At 58.0% G+C, this 17,816-nt stretch overlaps 2 protein-coding genes across 2 annotated transcripts; both read right to left on the bottom strand.

Annotated features, from left to right (window-relative positions):
* Positions 1 to 3,388: 3,388 nt before the first annotated feature.
* On the bottom strand, positions 3,389 to 4,883 carry LOC135173882 (protein disulfide-isomerase TMX3-like). Its single transcript, XM_064141097.1, has 3 exons — positions 4,786 to 4,883; positions 4,435 to 4,564; positions 3,389 to 3,647 (listed from the first exon to the last, which is right to left on the bottom strand). The coding sequence occupies exons 1-3, from the start codon at positions 4,812 to 4,814 to the stop codon at positions 3,549 to 3,551; spliced, it is 258 nt and encodes an 85-aa protein (XP_063997167.1). The 5' UTR covers positions 4,815 to 4,883; the 3' UTR covers positions 3,389 to 3,548.
* Positions 4,884 to 10,769: 5,886 nt separating this feature from the next.
* On the bottom strand, positions 10,770 to 13,434 carry LOC135173876 (uncharacterized; the record flags this gene model as incomplete). The annotated part of the gene is made up of 6 exons (XM_064141082.1): positions 10,770 to 11,133; positions 11,230 to 11,408; positions 11,533 to 11,678; positions 12,135 to 12,238; positions 12,727 to 12,869; positions 13,113 to 13,434. Coding segments are annotated over 6 exons (993 nt in total), but the record flags the coding sequence as incomplete, so codon positions are not given.
* Positions 13,435 to 17,816: the final 4,382 nt, after the last annotated feature.

Raw genomic sequence — 17,816 nt, 5'->3', positions numbered from 1 at the left:
TCTTTCCCATCAGGTCTTTCTGTTGAAGCTCAGCACCTGAAAGCTCTGTACCTCTTCCCTGCCCTCCTGCCGCTGCCCTCCACCTTTCCCCGGGCAGCCCCTGCCGTCCTGCCCCCACTCTCTGCCTTCCCCCGGGCAGTCTCTGCTGCTTTCCTCCTCCTCCTCTCCACTCTACATTACCAGCTTCTGCTCCATTACCAGTCCCATTACCAGCTGCTGCTGCTGGTCCGTTACCAGCTCCAGTTGGTGCTCCTGCTCCATCTTTGCCTCCATCGCAGAACCCAGAGCAAAACCTTCGAGGATCCAACCTCCTAGAGAAACCTCAGCCTCAGCAGCAACACAGACTTAGCACCCGTGAGCTAAGGTGGATGTTGCAGTGGGTCAGTAGCCCAGCCCTAAGGTGGCCCTAGCTAGCCAGGGGGCCAGCCAGGCCCCTCGGCCTTTGAAACCCTCCACCACGCACCCGGTGCTCACCCGTGCGCACTCACCTGGGATGCCAGGCGGAGGATCCCTTGGCCCACAATGGGCCCAGCTTGGGGCTGGGCTCCTCCTGCTCTGCTTATAAAGGGCACTGAGCAGGGAGGGCAAAGTGGCCACAGCTGGGGTGGGAGGAGACTTCAGTTGACCTCCCCTTTTTAAGCTGCCCCAGGAAAGGCAGAAGCCTTTGCTGATCCCCTTTGCGGGGGTAGGTTGGCTGTGTCCTTTGTGGGGTGGTGTTTTGGCTATGTCCTTTGTGGGGTGCTTTTGCTTTTCTCTAAGCCACTCCTCCCCTTTGCTCTGCTTGGGATTTCTGTTCCTCCTTGGTATGCTGTGCTTGAAGTTGTGCTGTTTCCTTCATGAGATAGGTTTGCTTTTGTGCTTCCTGCCTTGCTCCTCTCTTGTTTTCACCTGTTGGGGGCCAGACTCTCCCTTCTTCTTGTTGCAGCCTGGCAGCAAGAGTCAGAGTCCCTACAGCATCTCGTTGCCTCCTTTGCCCTTTGCTTGCTGCGACAGCACAGCTCTGGCCTCTGGTGTGGGTCTCGTTATTGTGGGGGAGAGAGAAGAGAGGAGGTGGGGAGGGAGAGAAAAATAGGGGGGGTGAGGAGAAGAGGGGTGGGAAAAGAGAGGAGGTGGAGGGGTGGGAAAAGAGAGGAGGTGGAGGGGTGGGAAAAGAGAGGAGGTGGAGGGGTGGGAAAAGAGAGGAGGTGGAGGGGTGGGAAAAGAGAGGAGGTGGAGGGGTGGGAAAAGAGAGGAGGGGTGGGAAAAGAGAGGAGGTGGAGGGGTGGGAAAAGAGAGGAGGTGGAGGGGTGGGAAAAGAGAGGAGGTGGAGGGGTGGGAAAAGAGAGGAGGTGGAGGGGTGGGAAAAGAGAGGAGGTGGAGGGGTGAGGAGGTGGCGGGGTGAGGAGGTGGAGGGGTGGGGAGGTGGCGGGGTGAGGAGGTGGAGGGGTGGGGGGGTGAAGAGAGGAGGGGTGGGAAAAGAGAGGAGGTGGGGGGGTGAAGAGAGGAGGGGTGGGAAAAGAGAGGAGGTGGGGGGTGAAGAGAGGAGGGGTGGGAAAAGAGAGGAGGTGGGGGGGTGAAGAGAGGAGGGGTGGGAAAAGAGAGGAGGTGGGGGGGTGAAGAGAGGAGGGGTGGGAAAAGAGAGGAGGTGGGGGGGTGAAGAGAGGAGGGGTGGGAAAAGAGAGGAGGTGGGGGGGTGAAGAGAGGAGGGGTGGGAAAAGAGAGGAGGTGGGGGGGTGAAGAGAGGAGGGGTGGGAAAAGAGAGGAGGTGGGGGGGTGAAGAGAGGAGGGGTGGGAAAAGAGAGGAGGTGGGGGGGTGAAGAGAGGAGGGGTGGGAAAAGAGAGGAGGTGGGGGGGTGAAGAGAGGAGGGGTGGGAAAAGAGAGGAGGTGGGGGGGTGAAGAGAGGAGGGGTGGGAAAAGAGAGGAGGTGGGGGGGTGAAGAGAGGAGGGGTGGGTGAAGAGAGGAGGGGTGGGAAAAGAGAGGAGGGGTGGGAAAAGAGAGGAGGTGGGGGGGTGAAGAGAGGAGGGGTGGGAAAAGAGAGGAGGTGGGGGGGTGAAGAGAGGAGGGGTGGGAAAAGAGAGGAGGTGGGGGGGTGAAGAGAGGAGGGGTGGGAAAAGAGAGGAGGTGGGGGGGTGAAGAGAGGAGGGGTGGGAAAAGAGAGGAGGTGGGGGGGTGAAGAGAGGAGGGGTGGGAAAAGAGAGGAGGTGGGGGGGTGAAGAGAGGAGGGGTGGGAAAAGAGAGGAGGTGGGGGGGGTGAAGAGAGGAGGGGTGGGAAAAGAGAGGAGGTGGGGGGGTGAAGAGAGGAGGGGGGGGAAAAGAGAGGAGGTGGGGGGGTGAAGAGAGGAGGGGTGGGAAAAGAGAGGAGGTGGGGGGGTGAAGAGAGGAGGGGTGGGAAAAGAGAGGAGGTGGGGGGGTGAAGAGAGGAGGGGTGGGAAAAGAGAGGAGGTGGGGGGGTGAAGAGAGGAGGTGGGGGAGGTGAAGAGAGGAGGGGTGGGAAAAGAGAGAAGGTGGGGGGGTGAAGAGAGGAGGGGTGGGAAAAGAGAGGAGGTGGGGGTGGAAGAGAGGAGGGGTGGGAAAAGAGAGGAGGTGGGGGGGGTGAAGAGAGGAGGGGTGGGAAAAGAGAGGAGGTGGGGGGGGGTGAAGAGAGGAGGGGTGGGAAAAGAGAGGAGGTGGGGGGGTGAAGAGAGGAGGGGTGGGAAAAGAGGAGGTGGGGGGGTGAAGAGAGGAGGGGTGGGAAAAGAGAGGAGGTGGGGGGGTGAAGAGAGGAGGGGTGGGAAAAGAGAGGAGGTGGGGGGGTGAAGAGAGGAGGGGTGGGAAAAGAGAGGAGGTGGGGGGGTGAAGAGAGGAGGGGTGGGAAAAGAGAGGAGGTGGGGGGGTGAAGAGAGGAGGGGTGGGAAAAGAGAGGAGGTGGGGGGGTGAAGAGAGGAGGGGTGGGAAAAGAGAGGAGGTGGGGGGGTGAAGAGAGGAGGTGGAGGGGGGGAAGAAAGGACTGGGGGAGGGGGAAACGGTGGGGGGGCAAGAGAGGAGGGGGCTGGAAAGAAGAGAGAGAGGCCTGGGGATGTTTAGTCTGGGGAAGAGAAGGGATCTCCTTAACGTCTATACATTGCCGAGGGGCAGGGGTCAGCACCAAGGTGCCAGCTGCTGCTTGGTGGTGCTCAGCACTAGGACAAGTAACAACAGACAGAAGCTGCTCCGCCTCAACAGGAGCAGAGATTTCTTGGCTGGGAGGCTGACAGAGGACTGGGACAGACTGAAACCAAAACATTGCTCAGAACACAAAAGAACCTCTGAAGCGATGGCAAAAAGCTCAAGGAAAAGAGGTTGGATTTTCATGATTCTGTCCCTTAAAATATGTCAGACTAACAGCAGAGTGAAAAATGTGACATTCCTGCAGGTGGAACAGTTAGAACTGTGGCAGACATGATTGGCTGTTTTAATCCAGAAGTTCATTTGGTTTAAGCCTAGTTCTAAATAGTGACAATAGATACACTAGGCACAGCATAGCAACAAGCTTACATCAAAGCATTTCTAAAGCCTCTGCAACTAAGTCCTTCTTGACTGACAAGAGCATCACCTCACTGAATAAGCAATGAACTCTACCATTACAGCAGCCTTGGCCTCATAGATGACTCTCCTGCTTCGTTGCAGAAGTCCATCACCAGCCTGTGCCTGCAATGTCAAATGGAACCATGTCAAAACTGCTGACACTTTGCAGTTATGATCCCAACAGTTCATTCTTCAGACCTCCCAACCCTTAAATCCCTTAACAAGGAAGTGAAAAGCAATTGCTCTTGCATTTCATGCTGCCCAGACGCTCCCAGCTCCTCCAGTAAGGCTAAGCATTCCAACAGGCTCAGGCCAAACTCTCCCACAGTTGTTTGAGACCATCACAGCAAACTAACAGCAAGTTGCTGCTCTACTCTCAGACCACAGAGGCTGCCTAGGGAGTCGCCGTCCCTGCAGCTGCTCAAGAAAAGCCTGGATGAGGCACTTAGTGCCATGGCCTAGCTGACTGGAGAGGGCTGGGGCTAGGTTGGGCTGGATGAGCTTGGAGGTCTCTTCCAACCTGGCTGATTCCATGATTCTAAGTGTACAAATACCCCAGCTGTGTGCTTTGAACCTTGTCAATAAGCTTTCTGCAGAGACTGAATGATAAGAAACAGGTTGGTTGTAGTTATTAACAACCTTTGCCTGGATACCAACATTAATATTGGTTATTAATTGTGCATCACTCATAACGCACCCATTCCATGGCTCTTGGAGTTCCCACAGTGAGAACAGCAAAGGATGGCACACCCCAAGCACTCCTCACCACGTATTCACTGCCAGCACCCAGCACGGGAAGACAGCCAGGACAGGAAGATAAATCACACGGCGTAACAATCGGAGCCACCGCAGCTAAGGGGGGAAAAACCAAACACCAACCAATATATCTCAAGCCACAACAAAGACTTACTTCAGCAGCACCATCCAAGATATCCTTCATGAACTTAACCATGTCCTCTGTCTTCTCCAGGTGTCTGTCTGGCAGCAAACACTGCTGGTTGGAGGCATTCAAGGCGACGGTAGTACGGATGGTCAGCTCGCTGGCAATGGAAAGCAGATGGGTTACAGGTTTGAAGAGCCACAGTGTAAAACACTGCAAAGCAAAGAATTCCTACAGCATGTCAGAGGGCGCTCAGTAAGCTTCTCCCTGTGTGTGTTCCCTTAAAGGCAAGAGGGGAAGGGGGAAGAGAATGGTACAAAAAAGCTTCTCAGCAGTACTTTGTCCCCTCACATCCGTGCAGGCAACGCGATGGAAGCTTACTGCATTTCACACCCCCACAGGTAGCTCATGACTTCCCCAGCAGCAAGAGATCACAGACAGGAACCTTGCACATGAAATGTACTACTAAGGTAACACAGGAAGTCTTTCAGCATGCAAAGGCAAAAGCACAACCTAAAACATTCCACATGGCCACATCCAGCTGAAGAACGAAAAACTGCTGGAACCAGTTCAGAGCAGGACCACGAGGATGAGCCAAGGGCTGGAGCACTTCTAAGAGGATAGGCTGAGGGAGCTGGGGCTGCTCAGCCTGAAGGGGACAAGACTCCAGGGAGACTTTAAAGCTACCTCCCAGCACCTGAAGGGAACCTGCAGCAGGAAGGCTGCAGAGGGACTTTTTCCATAAGGGTGTCTAAAGACAGGGCAAGGGGAATGGTTTGAAGCTGATGGAGAGCAGGGCTGCTCAAAGTGGATCTGAGGAAGAAGTTCTTCAGCATGAGAGTACTTTGGCTTGCAGAGACAGAAACACTGTAATGCCTGTTCATGAATTTACAGCCAAGGTCACAAGCGTGCTTCTGTCAGCAATTACTGCTTCTATGCCCACCAATCACACAGTAGTGTGTCCTTTGTGAACAAACAGCATCTGAGGCCAGCTGCACCAAGTATTCAGCGACAAAACAAAGCAAATCAACAAAACAAATCTCCTACTTACCCAGCCCAAAAAGCAAACACTTCTCTGCCAGAGAAACAGGCAGAAACATCTCAGCAGACAGACAGAAGAGCTTGCACAGGAGAAGCAGGTGAAGAAGGTCTCCTTTTTGGCACCTATAAAGCACCAGATCAGTCACATCACTTGAACTTCAAATGAGAGACAGCTGCTTTTAGATTCACTGCACTCAGGTGTTCATCTAGAGACAGCCCACAGAAATCCAGAACTTGTGCTCCCTGAGTCCCCGTGAAGCTCCTAGAATCTTCCAGAGCACAAGCACAGGATGTTGTGCATGCTTTGATCACCCAGAGAAAACTTACAGAGCTGACATCTTCAACTCTGGTTTTTCCCTTCCTTCACTCCAAAGGCCAGAGAAGAAGTAGTCAACTGCAAATGCCAAGCAACTTCACTCCCGAATGATGCATTTGAAGACAATGACCATTAAGGGCAAATGTCAAGCATCTTGTTAACCTACTCCAATGTGCCTTGTCTGTACTGAGTGCAGCCAGCATCCTTCATGCACTTCATGCTGCTTCTCTGAGGGAGCTCAGTTGTATGCCTCTCTTAAAGAAAGCATCAAGAATGAAATGGGACTCTCCTGAAATCAGAAGCACAGGCAATGCATAACCATTCTTTACAGCCCCAGTTACAAACTGGGCAGGCTGCAGAGGTGCGCCCAGGCCAACCTCATGGCATTCATCAAGGCCAAGTGCAAGGTCCTGCACCTGGGTGGGCACAATCCCAAGCACAACTCCAGGCTGGATGGGGAACGGCTGAGAGCAGCCCTGAGGAACAGGCCCTGGGGGTCTGGGCTGATGCAAAGCTCAAGAGGAGCCTGCAGTGTGAGTGCAGCCCAGACAGCAACCCTGTGCTGGGCTCCAGCAAGAGCAGTGTGGGCAGCAGGGCAAGGGAGGGGATTCTGCCCCTTGCCTCTGCTCTCCTCACACCCCATCTGCAGTCCTGGGGGCAGTTCTGGAGCCCCCAGCACAAGAAGGACATGGAAGTGTTGGAGCCAGTGCAGAGGAGGCCACCAAGATGCTGAGAGGGCTGCAGCAGCTCTGCTCTGAGCACAGAGTCTGATCAGTGACCTCACTGCTGGCTGCAGCTACCTGGAGGGAGGAAAAGTCCTACAGCTGTGCTGCTCAGGGACATGCTTTAGGGGTGACCTGGCAGTGCTGCCTTAAGGGCTGCCCTGGATGATTTGGAAGCTCTTCTCCAACAGCAACCACTCCATGCTTCTACTCCTCAGAACCGGTGCACCTGACTGCCAGAAGGAGCACAAACTCCACACAAAGCCTTACCTGACCCAGCCTCTTTGGCCACCTGCGTCTCGTGGGGGATGTTCCTCAGCATCTGCTCCTCCCGCATGAGCTGGTGCTGGGCTGAACCCTCCTGCTGCCTGGGGAACGGCCATGCTGCTCCTGCTGCTCCTTCAGCTCATGCCATGCTTGCTGGAGAGAGCTGCAGAACCCAACGGCAGCACAGATTGACACGGAGGGGCTCTGGCAGCAGCAGCTTGAGTGCAGGCAAATCCATCCCTGCAGCTGAGCACAGTCATTGCTTTGGCCCAGAGCCGCTCGCAGTGGCGCCTGGAGGACCTCGGAGGCCTAGAGCGGCTTTGACCAGCGAGAGGAGCGGCCCAGAGCGTCGCCTGCCAGCCGGAAGTGACGGCACGGAGGCAAGATGGCGGCGCGGAGCGAGCTGCTGCGGCTGTACCCAGCCCCGGGGGGGTCTTAGGCGGAGTTGGGGGGTCCCGGGAGGGGTCCGAGATGGCTCGGGGGGGAGCGGGGGAAGGGGCTGGGGGGTTTTGGAGAGTCCCAGAGGGGCTTCGGGGGGGCCCCAGGGGGGTTTGAGGAGTCCCGGGGGGGAGGGATGAGGTGGCTGGGGGGGGGCGAGCAGTGGGGGGAGGGTCTGGGGATGAGTCAGTGGTTGCCAGGGGCGCTTGGGGGGGTCGCAGGGGGATTTGGGGGGGGGGGGCGATGTGGCTGAAGGGGGTAGGGGGAGGGTCTGGGGGTGTTGTAGGCGGCCCCGGGGTTGGGGGGGTTTGGGGGCACCTTGGGAAGGGTCCGAGGTGGCTGGGGGGAGGGGGCAGTGGAGCAGAGGGAGGGTCTGGGGGTGTCATGGGGGTCCCCGGGTGAGGTTTTGACGGGGGTCAGAGGTGGCTGGGGGGGGAGGGGAAGGGTCTGTGGGTGCCGTAGAGAGTCCCAGGGGTGCCTGGGGGGGACTGGGAGCAGTGGGAGGGGACTGGGGGGACGCTGGGGGGTGCTGGGGTCCCTCCCCCGAGGCTCCTTGACCTGCCCTGCCAGGGAGGTGCTGCTGCCGCTGCCTGCTGGCCTGGCACAGGTGGCACTGAGGGCGCTGGGCCCAGGCCTGCAGCCCCCAGCCCGGCCCTGGGGGAGGCCTCAGCAGCGCCCCCAGGCCAGGCTGCAGTGCTGCGGGGACAAGCTGAGGGCCTGAGTGGGCACTGGGGGGCGCTGGGCGGGGACGGGGAGGGGCTGGGGGATTAGTGGGGGCATACAAGGAGGTGAGTGGGGGTCTCTGGGAGGCCAGTGGGCGGGTCTGCGGGTCCCTGGGTGGTCTCTAGGAGGGTCTGAGGGTCCCTGAGAGGTTCCTAGGAGGGTCTGGGGGTCCCTGAGCCCTCCCCCTGCAGGCTCTGGGTCTCCCGGGGGGCTGGAGGCCTGCGGGGGGAGGTCTCCTCCTTCCTGGAGCTGCTGGGGCTGTGCTGGAGACCATCGAGCGCTTCGGAGGGGCGGGGCAGGAGCAGGCCCCGCCCACACCAGAGGACGCACCAATCAGCTGCTGACCCTCCCCGTCCTAACCAGTTTCCCCCCCCCAATAAAGCACCAAACTCCGCCAGGTGGACCCTGCCTTCATTTATGCAAATGAGGGGGCGGGGCACAGGGGTGACCATGCCCACAGCCCCCCCAGGATCCACCAATCAGCTGCTGACCCTCCCGGTAACCCCTCCCCAACCCCCAACACATGTCCAAGGTACTCAAAGGCAGAGCCTGATATTGAAATGTATGCAAATGAGGGAGGCAGAACAAGTGGCAAACCACGCCCATCACAATCCACCAATCAGCAGCCACCTCAGAACTCCTCCTCCAACGGAAGCGCCAAATCTGTCACCATTTCATTGGTTGCTGTGGGGTGGGGCCAAGGGGGCGAGGCCAGACACAGCATGGGGGAGAGGGCGTGGCTATGGAAAGGGGTGTGGCTATGCAAATAAAGAGGCAGCAACCAGACCCAGGCAAGAAAGGCCAGGGAGGGGGCGTGGCTCCGCCAGCCCACTCCTCCCGCAGCAGCAGACCCCTGCAGAGCCCTGCAGTGCCCTAGAGACATCTCCAGACTCCTGCAGACAACTTCAGACCTTTCCAAGGGCTCTGCAGACCCTTACAGACCCCTGCAAACTCTTCACACCCCTAAGACCTCTACACACAGCCACAGCCTCCTCTGCAGAGCCCTGCAGCCCCCTCCACACCTTCAATGGATTCCTGCAGACACTTAACAGATGCCTGACAGAGCTCCACAGACCCCTGCAGACCTTTACAAGATGCCTGCAGACACCTGCGGGCCCAGAACAGAAACCTCCACACACCTGCTGAATGCTACAGACACTTGCACACCCCTCCAGCCTCCTAGAGACCTCTAGGGACCCCTCCCGACCTTTCCATAGAGCCCTGCAGACCCCTGCATGACTTTAAGAGGCCCCTAGAGACCCCCACAGACCTCTACAGACTGCCAGAGAACCCTGCAGACCCCTACAGACACCTCGAGACCTTTGCAAGGCACCTCAAGACCTTCACAGCCTTTTGAGACACCTACAGCACCACACACACCTCTACCGACCCCTAACCACCTCCACAGACACCCAGAGAGCTCCACAGACTTCCAGAGAGCCCTCCAGGCCCCTAAGGGTACCTACAGATGCCTCCAGACCCCCGCACACCTCTGCACACTCAGAAAAGCCTCCAGGCCTTTTAGAAGACCCCTGCAGACACCTACAGACCTGGGCAGACTCCTACAGCTGCTTGCACAGCCCTGCAGACACCGACAGGCTCCTCCTGGCCTGCAAGCTCACACCATGTGCTCGCACTCAGCTTCTCCCCAGCACCCCCAGGGCTGCTCTTTATCGCCTCCGCCCCCAGCCCGCAGGCACAGGCAGGCTTCCTCCCGCCCACACGCAGCACCCTGCCCTTGCTCTCCTGGAACCTCACAAGCTTCGCCTGGGCCCAGCTCCCCTGCCTGCCCAGGTGTTTCCTGGATGCCATCCTGCCCCTCTGCTTGCTCTCCAGCACCACTCAGCTTGGGGCCACCTGCAAACACGCTGCCAGTGCACCTCTATCTCATTTGGGACAGTCACACTTTAGAGACACTGGACAAAAGTGTCCTGGAGCCAAAGAACTCCTTCACTGAATGCAGACACCTACAGACCCCTCCACACCTTTAGCAGACCACTGCAGCCCACTGCAGAGCCCTCCAGACCTCCACAGACCCATTAAAAGGCACCTCCAGACCCAGGCAGACCTCTACAGAGAACTAACAGAGCCCTGCAAATCCCTACAGGCATCTACGGACCCCTGCAGGTGCCTGCAAACACATACAGACCCCTACAGAGCTCCCCACACCCATCCAGACCCCTCCAGATATTTAATAGACCCCTGCACACATCTACAGACCCCTCCAGAGCCTTCAATGATGCCTGCAGGCACCTACAGACCCACACAGAAACCTCCAAACACCTACTCAACTCTACAGACCTCTGCAGACTCTCTCAGACCCTGACAAACAGCTACAGACCCCTTCACACCTCTGCAGACACCCACACTCACCTACACACCACCACAGACATGGACAAACCTCAACAGGCACCTGCAGACCCCTCCACACCTTTAAAAGTTGCCCAGAGACTCCTACAGAACCCTGCCAAAATCTACAGACCCTGACAGAGCTCTGCAGACCCCTCCAGACATTTGAAAGGTGCCTGCAGACCTCCACACACCCCTAGAGACAGCTGCAGGCACCCACATTCCTCTACAAAGCTCTAGAGACCTCTACAGACAGCTACAGACCTCCCCAGACATTTAAGAGGTGCCTGCAGACCCCTGCAGCACCCTAGAGACATCTACAGACAACTTCAGACCTTTCAAAGGGGTCTGCAGACCCTTAGAGATCCCTGCAAATTCTTCACACCCCTCCACTAACCCTTGTTGCAGAATGGCTAAAGGAAAATGGACATGACTTAGAAGTGGGCAAGCAGGATGAGTATATGGAACTAAATTAAGGCTGTGCTAGGCCACACAGAAACAAAGACATATTGAATAAACAAAGGCAGCATTTAATATAACTAGCCAGGGAGGCACTGTCCTTGATGAGTCAGCAGACAACTCAAGCAGAGCAAATGGGGTATTTAGGGATTCAGCCATTTAGCTTCTTACATGTATGCATAAATTATCTGTAACACATATAAGCGTGTGGCTACTAAATAAAGTTGTCACTCGCTTTTGATCCACACTGGATTGTGCAGTGTCCTTGCACAGTGAGTTCAGCCCTTCTCCGCGAGATCTGCCTCCCTGCAAACCCTAACCTGTCAGCACCTCCCAGCAGCAGGGAACAGAGAGAAGCACTCCACAGCCGTTTGCACGAGAGGCTTTCTGCTCATCCAGCTGCTCTGTCAGCATCTGCATGGGACAGAATCTTCAGCTACTAGGTCAGAGCTCTGACTGAGCAATCTCCTTTTCAACCCTTCCCTCCTGGCAGACACAGACAAACCCTACCTGGAGCCCACAGGAGCCGAGCCAAAGGAGATCACCCTGCCAGGCTGCAGGGCCAGGCTGCAGCGGCACCAGCGTCCGTGCTGACGGATTCACCGCAGCAGCTGGGGCCCTCGTGCCCATCCTGCTGCTGCTGCACATCTGGCTGGCTTGGCCAGTGGAGTGGAAAGCAAAGTGCAAACCTGCAAAGAGTGAAACAACCAAGGACAAAGCTCAGTTACTCACACTGTGAAGGTGAGGGCACGCTCCTATGCCCCCAGTAAAAACACTGCCAAAGCATTTCATTTTCCACTGCCATGCACTGACCTTGCAGACCTCTGAGCTGATCCCACTCCAACACTCCACCTCCAGTGCACACAGTCAGCTCTGACTGCAGGGTGCTGCCATGTGGGCCATGCACACACAGGAGGGACGCCTGGCCCCCAGCACTGCCCAGCAGACATGCTCCTGAGCTGCCAGGGACACGTACCAGTGACAGCCAGACAGAAATAAAGCACGTCAGAGCACCCCACCAGAAGATGGGAAAGACAACCCCTGACACTTGGTTGCCTTTTTCACACACACAACGAACGAGCTGCTCCGAGAGCCCTGACAAAGGCTTTGCTCTTTGGCAGTGGCTGCTCAAGCCATGCAGATCAGGCTGGAAGTGACACGACTGTAACTTTTTTGGTAAAGCTTCATTTATGACAGAAAAGGGATCAGTGAGATCAGAGACGGCCCAGATGCTTTGGCACCTGGGAAAAAAACAACCAAAGCCAAACCAACCAACCCAACACAAACCCACCCTCAAATTAGTCCTCAGTGCTGCAGTCCCCAGAGGAGCGGTGGATCTGAAACGTTTGGCCCCACTGGAGCACGGAGAGGAGCAGGTGCTGGTGACAGCTGCACTCTCACAGCCATGCCCTCACCTCTGAGCCGAGGCTGTGCTTAGCTCCGATGGGCAGCTGCTGAAATGCAGGCACTGCTGCGGGGCCTGTGCCTCTCCGTGGCAGGGTTTCAGACCTGCTCGGGCCTGTGGGAAGAGTGAGATTTGTCTCAGGGCCACTGCTTTGCATTTCCTCCCCTCTCTCGGCATGGCTCAGTTACTCCACTGGCATGACAAGTGCCAGGACAGCTGCCACATGGACGAAGCAGACAGGAGGAGGCTCCACGCTGCTCTCCCTGTGTCTGGGAGGCAGACACCATTTGATCCTCCTGCAGCAGCTCCAGCACGCTGCGGGGCTCTGAAAGCTGCTCTCTAGCACTGTGACGAGCAGAGACAGCTGAGCTCTCCCTGTGCAGGCAGACAGACCCCCAGCTCCCTTCACACCTCCCACAGATGCGCTCTACCAACCAACACCTTCCCAGGGGCTGCAGAACGCAGCTGGATGGAAGATGCAGCACAAACCTTCCAGAGCTGCTTTCTCTACTTTAACTGCACCAACGCTGCAGGAAGACTCCAGATACTCACAGCAGCTGCTCTGAAAGGTGTCTCAGATCCATCTCACCTGCTCAGCTGACCTCCCGAATCCTTGCAGGCACCCAGGGCTGCTCCCAACCCTTCCACACGCTGAGTCTTGGGCTCCCCGGGCCGCGGCTGCCTGCAGCCACCACAGGCCATTGGAGCAGCACTGCAATCCAGGGACCTGTCCTCTGAGCGTGTGCTGCAAGGAGAAGCAGCAGCTCTGCAGTGCTTCGGCTGGACAGCAGCACACACTGACTGCACCCCAGAGCAAACCACACCTAAAGCACACACACACAAGCAGCCTTGCACAGCAAGCACAGCCTCCACCTTTGCATCTCGCCAGACCCACTCTAGGTGCCCACGGACCCCTTTACGAGGGTCCCTGACCCCTCTACATGGCCACAGGCCTCCTTTAGATACCCGCAGACCCCCTCCAGCTCACCCCTGACGCCTTTAGATGCCCCCAAAGGCCCTTTCGATACCCCCAGACCCCTGGAGCCGTGGCTGGGGGGGCCGAGCCAAAGGGGACACCGAAACCCAGAGTGAGACCCCCCAGAGCCTGCCAGAGCGCAGAGGCTGAGCGCTTCCCGCCCAAACGCCGCTGGCCAATCAGAGCACGGCCTGGCTTTCCCGCTCTTTCCCCTCACGGCGCCGGGAGGGAGGGGGGAGGGAGACAAAACGGCCGCAGGGGGCTCCGTGGCGGCTCCCAGCGCTCCCAGCTCAGCTCCCAGCGCCTCCAGGTATGATCCCAGTACCTCCCAGTGCTCCAGGACAACGCACAGTGCTCACAGGATGGCTCCCATGCTCTCCTCTGCTCCCAGGCCCACACAGATACCGCCCGGACCGGCCCAGTCCCTCCCAAACCCCTCCCAGTCGATCCCAGCCCCGTCCCCATCCCTTCCAGTCCCTCCCAGTCGCTCCCAGATCCGATCCCAGTCCCTTCTGTTCCTCCCCGTCCCTCCCAGTCGCTCCCAGATCCAATCCCAGTCCCTTCTGTTCCTCCCCGTCCCTTCCAGCCCCTCTCAGTCTCTCCCAGATCCAATCCCAGTCCCTTCTGTTCCTCCCCGTCCCTTCCAGCCCCTCTCAGTCTCTCCCAGATCCGATCCCAGTCCCTTCTGTTCCTCCCCGTCCCTTCCAGCCCCTCTCAGTCTCTCCCAGATCCGATCCCAGTACCTCCCAGATCCACTCACAGTCAATTCCAGTCTCTTGCGGATCCCCTCCCAGTCCCCGACCGTCTGCACCCCACACCCTGTCCCTGCCAATCGCACCCAGTTCCATCCCAGTCCTTCCCAGTTCAGTCCCAGTTCCTCCCAGTCCCTCTTAGTTCCCCTCCCTGTGAGTGACTGGCAGGGAAATAGGATGGAATCCGGAAGGACTGGGAACGACTGGGAGGTGACTGGGGGGAGCAGGGAGATAGTGGGATGGAAATGGGAGGGGACTGGGGGGAGCTGGGAGGTAGTGGGATGGAAATGGGAAGGGACTGGTAGAGACTGGGAGGCAGTGGGATGGAAATGGGAAGGGACTGGGAGAGACTGGGAGGCAGTGGGATGGAAATGGGAAGGGACTGGGAGAGACTGGGAGGCAGTGGGATGGAAATGGGAAGGGACTGGGAGAGACTGGGAGGCAGTGGGATGGAAATGGGAGGGGACTGGGAGAGACTGGGAGGCAGTGGGATGGAAATGGGAGGGGACTGGTAGAGACTGGGAGGCAGTGGGATGGAAATGGGAGGGGACTGGTAGAGACTGGGAGGCAGTGGGATGGAAATGGGAAGGGACTGGGAGAGACTGGGAGGCAGTGGGATGGAAATGGGAAGGGACTGGTAGAGACTGGGAGGCAGTGGGATGGAAATGGGAGGGGACTGGGAGAGACTGGGAGGCAGTGGGATGGAAATGGGAGGGGACTGGGTGGGCTTGGGAGGAAAGTGGTCCCATACTGGGACAAACTGTTCCCAAACTGGTAGGAACTGGGCCCAAAGTGGACACCAAGTGGGGGAATTGGGCCCAGCGCAGCCAATGGGAGCGCTTCCCGCCTAAGCCCCGCTGGCCAATCAGAGCGCAGCCTGGCTTTCCCGCTCTTTCCCCTCACAGCGCCAGGGAGGGAGGGAGAGAGGGAGACAGACAGAATGGTGGCAGGGGACACAATGGCGGCTCCCAGTTCAGCTCCCAGTGCTTCCAGGATGGCTCCCAGTGCTTCCCAGATGGCTCCCAGTGCCTTCAGGTATGGATCCCAGTCTCAACAAGTCCCCTCCCAGTCCCATTCTAGACCTATCCGAATCCCTCCAGTCCCTCCCAATTCCCTTGCAGTCCCTTCCACTTCCTTCCCTCTGCATCCCAATTCCCTCCACTAACTCCCAAGCCCCTATCCCTCTCTCCCAGGCCCTCCACATCCCCTCCCAGGCCATCCCAGTCCCTCCCAATCCCTCCACTCCATCCCTCATCCTTTCCCACTTCCCTCCCACTACCTCTCAGTCCCTCCAAGTCTCCTCCCACGCTTCACCAGTCCCTCCCAATCCCATCCCACTTCCATCAGTCCCTCCCATTCCCCTCCCTGTCCCATCCCAAGACCTCCCAGGCCCATTCCCCTCCCTCACACCTCTCAGGCCCCTTACCAGTCTCACCCAATCCCTCCCAGTCCCACTCACTCCTTCCCAGTCCCCTTCCCACTCCACCCCACTCCCAGTCCATCTCAATGCCCTCCAGTCTCCTACAAATCCTTCCCAGTTCCTCTCAATCCCTCCCAGTCCCCTCCCAGACCTTCCCAGTCCCTTCCTGGCCTCTCCCAGTGTTCTCACCAGGTCCATCTCAGTCCCCTCCCAGTCTCTCTCAGTCTCTCCCAGTCCAACTCCAGTCCCCTCCCAGTCCTCTATCACTCCCACCCAGCACCCTCCCAATTCTTCCTAGTCCATCCCACTAGCTCCCAAAATATCCCAGTCCCCTTCCAGTCACCTCCCACTCCCTCTCAATCCCCTCCAAGTCCCTTCCAGGTCCCTCCAACTACCTTCCCATTCCCCTCCCAGTATGCTCCCTCTGGCCCAGTCCCCTCCAGTCACAATCCATTCCAGATCCCTTCCCATTTCCTCCCAATGCCCTCCTACTCCAGCCCAGTGCATCCCATTCCTCTCCCAATTCCCAACAGTCCTTCCCATTACTCTCCCTGTCCCATTCCCCTCTCTGTCACCTCTCAGTCTCCTTCCCAGTCCCAACCACCCTCTCTCACTCCCCTCCTAGTCCCATCCCAGTTTCACATAATCCAATTCCACTCCTTTCCCAGTACATCCCACTCCCCTTCCAGTCCTTCTCTGTCCCTTCCAGTCCTCTCCCACTGCCCTCCCAGTCCTAATCCAGTCCTTTCCAGGTCCATTCCAGTCCCATCCCAGTCCCAGTCCTCTCCCATTTCCTCTCAATCCACTCCCAGTCCCACCCAGCCTCACCCAATCCTTCCCAGTCCATGCCACTAGCTCCCAGTACATACTACTCCGATTCCAGTCACCTCCCAAGTCCCTCCCAGTCCCCAGTCCTCTGCCACTCTGACCCAATCCCCTCCCAGTCCTTTCCAGGTCCATCCCAGTCCCTTCCCAGTCTCTCCCAGTCCCTAGTGCCATTCCAGTCCTCTCCCAGTCACTCACAATCCATTCCAGATCCCTCTCCCTTCCCTCCCAATCCACTCCCACTCCATTCCACTATCTCCCAGTATATCCCAGTCCCCTCCACTAACTCCCATGCCCCTATCCCTCTCTCCCAGGCCCTCCACATCCCCTCCCAGGCCATCCCAGTCCCTCACAATCCCTCCACTCCATCCCTCATCCTTTCCCACTTCCCTCTCAGTCTCCTCCCACTCCTCCCCAGTCCCTCCCAATCCCGTCCCACTTCCCAGCTCTCCCTCCCATTCCCCTCCCTGCCTCTCCCACTCACAATCACCCTAGTCTGGAAGGGGACTGGGGCATACTGGGAGACACTGGGATGGACTGGGAAGGACTGGATTGGGACTGGGACGGTCTGGGAGAGGACTGGGAAGGAATGAGACAGGACTGGGAGGGACTGAGGACTGGGAGGGGACTGGGATGAGTCCTTTCCCAGTCCAACTCCAGTCCCTCACAGTCCTCTCCCATTTCCTCCCAGTCCTCTATCAGTCCCACCCAGTCCCAATCCTTCCCAGACCATCCCACTGGCTCCCAGTATATCCCAGGCCCCTCCCACGCCACTCCAACCACCTTTCACACACTCCCCCTACCTGCCCAGTCCCCTCCCAGTCACTCACAATCCTTTCCAAATCCCCTCCCTGTCCCATCCCAGCACCTCCCAGTCCAATTCCCCTCCCTTGACACCTCTCAGGCCCCTTCCCAGTCCTCTCCCAGTTCAGCTCAATCCTTCCCAGATCCCTTCCCAGCCCATCCTACTCCCTCCCACTCCATCCCACTCCCTCCCCGTTCCTCTGAATCCCACCCACTCCCTCCCAACCCCTTCCAGTCTCTCACTATCCCATTACACTCCTTTCCCACTACATCTCACTGCCCTTCTAGTCCTTTCCAGTCCGTTCCAGTCCTCTCCCAGTCCCAATCCAGTCCTTTCCAGGTCCACCTCAGTTCCCTCCCACTCCCTCCTAGTCCCTTTCCATTGCCATTCCACTCACTCACAATCCATTCCAGATCCATTCCCAATCTCTCCCACTCCATCCCCCTATCTCCCAGTCCCCTCCACTAACTCCCAAGCCCCTGTCACTCTCTCTCAGGCCCTCCACATCCCCTCCCAGGCCATCCCAGTCCCGCATAATCCCTCCACTCCATCCCTCATCCTTTCCCACTTCCCTCCCACTACCTCTCAGTCCCTCCAAGTCTCCTCCCACGCCTCACCAGTCCCTCCCAATCCCATCCCACTTCCATCAGTCCCTCCCATTCCCCTCCCTGTCCCATCCCAGGGCCTCCCAGGCCCATTCCTCTCCCTCACACCTCTCAGGCCCCTTCCCAGTCTCACCCAATCCCTCCCAGTCCCACTCACTGCTTCCCAGATCCCTTCCCACTCCATCCCACTCCCTCCCAATCCCCTCCCAGTCTCTCACAATCCCATTCCAGTCCTACCCAATGCCTCCCGGTCTCCTTCCAGTCCTCCTCAGTCCATTCCAGGCCTCTCCCAGTCCAAATCCAGTCCTT

This window comes from Pogoniulus pusillus, unplaced genomic scaffold (assembly GCF_015220805.1).
Source record: "Pogoniulus pusillus isolate bPogPus1 unplaced genomic scaffold, bPogPus1.pri scaffold_108_arrow_ctg1, whole genome shotgun sequence".
Lineage (NCBI taxonomy): Eukaryota > Metazoa > Chordata > Aves > Piciformes > Lybiidae > Pogoniulus > Pogoniulus pusillus.
This window is presented reverse-complemented; position numbering and strand designations above follow the sequence as displayed.

Coding starts and splice junctions, on each gene's coding strand:
- LOC135173882 (XM_064141097.1), bottom strand. CDS start 4,814: ATGAGCTACCTGTGGGGGTGTGAAATGCA. Junction 4,565..4,785: donor CTGTGGGGGTGTGAAATGCA/GTAAGCTTCCAT, acceptor TTCCATTGCCAG/CGAGCTGACCATCCGTACTA. Junction 3,648..4,434: donor TCTTGGATGGTGCTGCTGAA/GTAAGTCTTTGT, acceptor TTGACATTGCAG/GCACAGGCTGGTGATGGACT.